The sequence below is a fragment of the Aureococcus anophagefferens genome (genome assembly GCF_000186865.1).
Source record: "Aureococcus anophagefferens unplaced genomic scaffold AURANscaffold_1, whole genome shotgun sequence".
In the NCBI taxonomy this organism is placed as follows: Eukaryota; class Pelagophyceae; order Pelagomonadales; family Pelagomonadaceae; genus Aureococcus; species Aureococcus anophagefferens.
Window position 1 is genome coordinate 1,800,990 of NW_008705561.1, and position 6,546 is coordinate 1,807,535.

The following is a 6,546-nucleotide window of genomic DNA, read 5'->3' on the forward strand; positions in this document are numbered from 1 at the left end:
CGGCGCCGCGGCCGCGTTGGCCGCGCAGCTCGCCGCGGCGCCCAACGCGCCGAAGCTCCTCGCGCGCTTCGTCGTCCTCGCCGCGGCGCCCGTGCTGTCGCTGCTCCAGCGCGACGACGACCTCGACGCCGCGCTGCCCGCGGCGGGCGCCGGGCCGGGCGCCGCCGCGCGCCTCGCCGACGACGCGCGGGACGCCGCGCCCGTGCTCGCGCCGGCGCTCTGGCTCGTCGCGGGGGCGCTGGCGACGGCGTCGACGGCCCTCGAGGTCGTCGCCGTGCTCCTGGCCCTCGCGGGGCCCGCGGCGCTCGCGCGCGCGGCGACGGCGAGGCGCGCCGTCGACCTCGCGCTCGTCGCCTGGCCCCTCACGCTCGCGCCCTTCGCCCTCTACGACTGCAAACTCGACGCCAAGCTCCTCGGCGCCGTCGGCTGCGCCGGGGCCACGCTCATCACCCTCCTCTTCGAGGACCCGAAGGAGGAGTGGGAGTAGAAACGCGATTTTTACCCCCGGTCAAGGGGGTACAACTAAAAAGTCAACAAATCATTTTTAGGCTGCCTTTCCAGCGCTGCCGGGCTGCGGTCTGAGCCTGGGCGGAGCGCCGTTCTCCGGCGGCCACGCCCATGGCGACGGTCCTGCCGGTGGCGGCGGGCGGCGGCGGCTGCGACGTCGAACTCGCCGCCTTGAGCGACGCGCCGCCGGCAGCGAACCGCGGCAAGCGCGCCTCGTCGCCGGCCGGGCTCGAGCCCTACCGCGCGCAGGCCGAGGCGCCCGCGGCGTCGCAGCTGCCCGCCGTCGACGGCGAGGGCGCGGCGCCGCTCGACGGCGCCCACGACGGCGGCGGCGAGATGAAGGCGCCGGACTCGCCGCGCTACGAGCCGGCGGAGCCCGTGCACTCGGAGAAGGCGCGGACGCTCTGGACGAACGTGCGGCAGACGATCTTCGAGCCCGGCGGCCTGCACAGCGCCATGCCCGTCGAGTACGAGGCGAAGCGGCGGACGGAGGAGATCGTCGTCAAGGTCGCGCCGTCGAAGCCGCCGAACTTCGTGCGGAACCGGCACCTGCTCGTGCACCCCGAGGGCGACCTGCGGCTCTACTGGGACCTCATCCAGATCGTCGCGCTGGTCTACGTGTCGCTCATGGTGCCGCTGCGCATGGGCCTGAGCTGGAGCGCCATCGGCGCCTGGTTCATCATCGAGTCGATCATCGACGCCTACTTCATCGCGGACGTCGCGTTCAGCTTCACCACGGCGGTGTTCCTCTACGACGAGCAGGGCGCGCACCTCTGCAGCGACCGGCGGAAGATCGCGTCGAGCTACGTGCGGGGCTACTTCCTCATCGACATTTTAGCCTGCGCGCCCATCGACCAGGTCCAGCGGGGCCTCGTGGGCAAGATCTGGTGCTCGTACAAGATCCGGAACCCGTGCAGCCCGAACGTGACGCGGTTCCAGGCCTTCAAGCTGCTCAAGGTGCTGCGCATGTTCCGGCTCCTGAAGCTGCTGCGCCTGTTCCGCCTGCGGCGCCTCTTCCTCAAGTACCAGGACCGGGTCCTGGACTGGATGCCCGTGATCTCGTCGATGAAGCTGTGCCTCGTGCTCGTCTTCGCGTCGCACTGGATGGGCTGCGTCTACGCGTCGGTCTACAAGTTCCAGGAGAGCGACAAGGCGACGACGAACTGGGAGAAGTGGGTCGCCTGCGTCTACTGGGCCATGCAGACGATCACGACCGTGGGCTACGGGGACCTGACGTCGAAGAACACGGACGCGCGGCTCGTCGCGACGGCGGCCATGGCCGTCGGCGGCCTGATCTTCGGCTGGCTCATCCAGTACGTGCTGACGGTCGTGAACCCGGACACCTTCGAGCACAAGCAGCAGGCGCGGCTCGAGCGCGTCGTCCGCTACCTCCGCGCGAACGGCCTCTCGAAGGACGTGTCGCTCCGCGTCGTGCGCCACGTGCGGAACCAGAACTCGCGGCAGCGCGAGGACAAGTCCGTGCTCACGGAGATCCCGCGGCAGCTCCGGGCGGAGATCTGTCTGGAGCTCTACAGCGACGTCACGCGGCGCGTGCCCTTCTTCGCGGGCGCGGGCGACGCGTTCGTCACGGAGATCTGCACGCACCTGGCGCCGCTGACGACGCCCGCGGGCGATCTGATCTATTCCCAGAGCGACCCGGCCGACGCGCTCTACGTCGTGCTCACGGGCCGCGTCGCCGTCCTCGTGCGGCCCGACATGGACCCGCGCGACGTGCTCACGCAGCACGGCCGCTACGGGCCGGAGCACGTCACGCAGCGGCGCCAGGGCCCGGCGAAGCCCAAGCTGATCACGACGCTCGAGAGCGGCGCGGTCTTCGGGGAGGGCGGTCTGTGCGACCTGGACCGGCGCCTCGAGACGACCAAGGCCGCGGTGACGGCGGGCCTGCTCACGGTCGACGGCGAGGACATGAAGCGCGCGCTGAGCCTGGCGCCGAATCTGCACTGGCGATTGGTGAAAAAGCACGCGCACTTGGTCGTCAAGTCGCTGGGCGAGACGCGGCCCGCGGCGCAGTGCCTCCTGCGCATGAACCTGCCGGATCTCGTGCGGTCCACGGACATCTTCAACGACCTCACGCTGCGGGACCGCATCCGCGCCTTCACGCGGGCGAAGGTCACGGTGAAGGAGGACTGGCGCGAGTGCCTCATCGCGTCGCGCACGGAGTGGGAGCGGCGCCACTTCGGCGTCGGCGCGACGCCCGCCGGCGCGCCGAGCGGCCCGCGGCCGTCGCTCTCCAACGACGCGCGCGCGTCGCTGCGCCGCGCGTCGTCGAGGTCGCCCTCGGCCCGCGGGGGGGCGCTGCCGGGCGACGCGACGGAGCGCCTGGAGCGGCGCCTCGCGGAGAGCGAGCGCGCGACGGCCGCGCGGCTCGACGACCTCGCGGCGCAGGTCGCCCGGCTCACCGCCGTCGCCACCGCGGCCCTCGAACGCAACACGCGCCTCGCGCCCCTCGCGTCGCCGTCGTAATTCGCTTTTAATCGTCGAAGGCGTAGCTGGTCCCCGCGACGCCCGACGGCCGCGTGAAGTCGGACGGGTCGACGCCCGGCGGCGGCGCGCGCTCCATGGCCGCGAGCTCGAGCGTGTTGGCGATCATCGCGACGGCCATCTGCCGCGGCGACGCCCAGAAGACGCGCTCCCGCGTGCGCCGGTCCCGGTAGAAGTACTCGATGCGCGCGGGATCCGCGAGGAGCCGGTTCACCTCCTCCTCGTCGCCCTCGGCGTCGTCGTCGTCGAGGCGCACGATGCGGATCTCGCGCGCGGCGTCGTCGACGTAGATGTGCTCGCGCGCCACGATGCCGTCGAGCGGGCCGTCGTCGGGGAACTTCGTCTCCCGGAAGACGCGGCCGCCGCGCGGCTCCGTGCGGATCTTCACGCCGGGCAGCCGCTGGAACAGCTCCGGCCGCGTCGCCTTGAGCGTCATGGCCTTGAAGAGGTCCGCCTCCGATTGCTCGCCGAGCGGCTCCGACGTGTAGCCCATGCCGACGGCGTCCGAATTCGCCACCTTCGCGGCCGTCTCGTCCTCGTCGTCGCTCGTGTCGACTGCGTCCCACTTGCTGTAGTCTATGGGCATCGTTTCGCACGTTTGAGCCTTGCACGTTCGAGCGCAGCAGCGCGTGTGCGCGCGCTGCGACGCGCTGGGCTGCCAGTTGGGCTGCCCTCGAGAGAATGCTTCAATACAGCAGCAACAAAATATGGTGCCGCAGGCATCGGGAAGTCACCCGGCAGCATCATGATCGCCCCATGGCCGCCGGCTGAAAAACAAACGCACGGTTGAATTGAAATCCCACTTACTCATTCAACTGGGCGGGGGGCTCCGCTTCGTGGAGCCGCGCCCCGCGGGTTGGCTTTCGCCTAGTACTCCTCGCCGAAGTCCTCCTCCTCGCCCTCGCCCTCGGCGGTCTCGGCGCCGACCTCCTCGTAGTCCTTCTCGAGGGCCGCGAGGTCCTCGCGGGCCTCGGAGAACTCGCCCTCCTCCATGCCCTCGCCGACGTACCAGTGGACGAAGGCGCGCTTGGCGTACATGAGGTCGAACTTGTGGTCGATGCGCGAGAGCGCCTCGGCGATGGCCGTCGTGTTGGCGACCATGCAGACCGCGCGCATGACGCGGGCGAGGTCGCCGCCGGGGACGACCGTGGGCGGCTGGTAGTTGATGCCGCACTTGAAGCCCGTGGGGCACCAGTCGACGAACTGGATCGTGCGCTTCGTCTTGATCGTCGCGACGGAGGCGTTGACGTCCTTGGGGACGACGTCGCCGCGGTACATGAGGCAGCACGCCATGTACTTGCCGTGGCGGGGGTCGCACTTGGTCATCATGCCCGCGGGCTCGAAGACGGAATTGGTGATCTCAGCGACGGACAGCTGCTCGTGGTACGCCTTCTCCGCCGAGATGACGGGGGCGTACGACGTGAGCATGAAGTGGATGCGCGGGTAGGGCACGAGGTTGGTCTGGAACTCCGTGATGTCGACGTTGAGCGCGCCGTCGAAGCGGAGCGACGCCGTGAGCGACGACGCGACCTGGGCGAAGAGGCGGTTGAGGTTCGTGTACGTCGGGCGCTCGATGTCGAGGTTGCGGCGGCACACGTCGTAGAGGGCCTCGTTGTCGAGGCAGAAGGTCACGTCCGTGTGCTCGAGGAGCGCGTGCGTCGAGAGCACGGAGTTGTAGGGCTCGACGACGGCGTTGGAGATCTGGGGCGCCGGGGAGATGCAGAAGGAGAGCTTGGACTTGCGGCCGTAGTCGACGGAGAGGCGCTCGAGGATGAGCGAGCCGAGGCCGGAGCCCGTGCCGCCGCCCGTCGCGTGGAACGCGAGGAAGCCCTGGAGGCCCGTGCAGTTGTCCGCGAGCTTGCGGATGCGGTCGAGGACGAGGTCGACGATCTCCTTGCCGATGGTGTAGTGGCCGCGGGCGTAGTTGTTCGCCGCGTCCTCCTTGCCCGAGATGATCTGCTCGGGGTGGTAGAGCTGGCGGTACGTGCCCGTGCGGACCTCGTCGCACACCGTGGGCTCGAGGTCGACGTAGACCGCGCGGGGCACGTGCTTGCCGGCGCCCGTCTCCGAGAAGAAGGTGTTGAAGGCGTCGTCGCCGCCGCCGATGGTCTTGTCCGAGGGCATCTGGCCGTCGGGCTGGATGCCGTGCTCGAGGCAGAACAGCTCCCAGCAGGCGTTGCCGCCCTGGATGCCGCCCTGGCCGATGTGGATGCAGATGCACTCGCGCATGGTGGAGAAGGTGGGTGTGAGGTGGGAGAAGAGAGGTTAAAACGACGACGGATGAGGTCGACGCGTTGTTTGGTTTTGAGCGGAGGGCTGCCGCCGTTGCGCCGAATTAAAAATGATATGCGAGCGGAAGTATCAATCTCAAGAGTTCGCTCGCCAATCACCTGCCACAGCCTCGACCAAGGCAAGACTTGGGCGCGCCGGACCCCGCTGCGTCGACCACCGCCCTGCTCGAAAGAAAAACATGAACGCGAAGCCGTTCATCGACGACTTCGACCGGCGGCTCGAAGCCGAAACGCAGCGGCGCCTGGACCACGCCGAGGCGCAGCGCTACGGCGAGGTGGAGTTGGAACTGCCCGAGGCGCCGCGCAACCCCTGGGACCTGCCGAGCGGGTCCGAGAACTGCATCGGCGAGTGGAAGGAGAGCTTCGTCTGCCTCCGGTGCGTCTCCGCGCCGCGCGCCGCGCGATCGCGCGCGCGACCGACCGTCCGCCCCCCCCGCGCGCGCAGCGTCGTCGGCGCGAACATCTGGGGCGACCCCCGCGCGCCGCCGCCGCCGGAGCCCGAGTCGGACTCCGAGGAGACGCGCGTGCCGGGCCGCAAGCAGAAGCGCGAGCAGAAGCGCGACACGGGCGGCTTCAAGCTCTCGGGCGGGTTTTCGGATATCCAAATCATCGGCGCGAACAAGCCGCGGGATGTGCCGCCGGCGGCGCCGAAATCGGCGCCGTCGACGACGCCCAAGTCGACGCGGACGCGACCCCTGCCAGCGATGCCGCGGCTGCCCATCGGCCCCGGCGGCGTCATCGGCGAGGAGGGCAAGTCCGAGGGCGTCGACCGCTGGGTCGCGGACGAGGACGGCTAGGCGTGCGCTCTAAACTGCGGGACCATGCGACTGTGAGCGAGGGCGCGGACCGCTGGGTCGCGGACGAGGACAGCCCATGCGACTGTGAAGGAGATTACGAACAGGGCGATGTGAGTGTTTCCGCGAGGGACAGACGACGCGCGGGCTCCGAGCAGCCAGCGCCGCGCGCCGCCGATGCCGCCGCCGGCGCTGCGACGCGCCGGCCGCCCGCGCCGCCCTCGCGCGCGCGGCCGCGCCCGACGCCCGGCGCGGCCGCGCGGCGACGCGCGCGCCTCAGTCCTCGTCGGCGTACTCGTCCTTGTCGTCGCCGTAGGCCTTCGTCGGCTCGCGGATCCAGTTCCTGTTGGAGAAATGGATCTGCATGCAGACGACGAACATGCACCACAAGATCACGTAGATCAGACAGCGGAAGGTCGGCAGGCAGCCGATGGTGCACGCGAGCCGCCTCT

At 70.0% G+C, this 6,546-nt stretch overlaps 1 protein-coding gene across 1 annotated transcript in view; it reads right to left on the reverse strand.

The window, feature by feature from the left end:
* AURANDRAFT_59775 (tubulin alpha-2 chain) overlaps positions 1-5,241 on the reverse strand; it is a gene marked incomplete at both ends in the record, with an annotated part of 10,851 nt that extends 5,610 nt beyond the window's left edge. The window contains 2 exons of the mRNA XM_009034403.1: positions 2,385-2,401; positions 3,858-5,241. Coding sequence (XP_009032651.1) covers positions 3,877-5,238 — 1,362 coding nt within the window. The remainder of the gene's footprint in view (positions 1-2,384; positions 2,402-3,857) is intronic.
* Between the last annotated feature and the right edge of the window lie 1,305 nt (positions 5,242-6,546).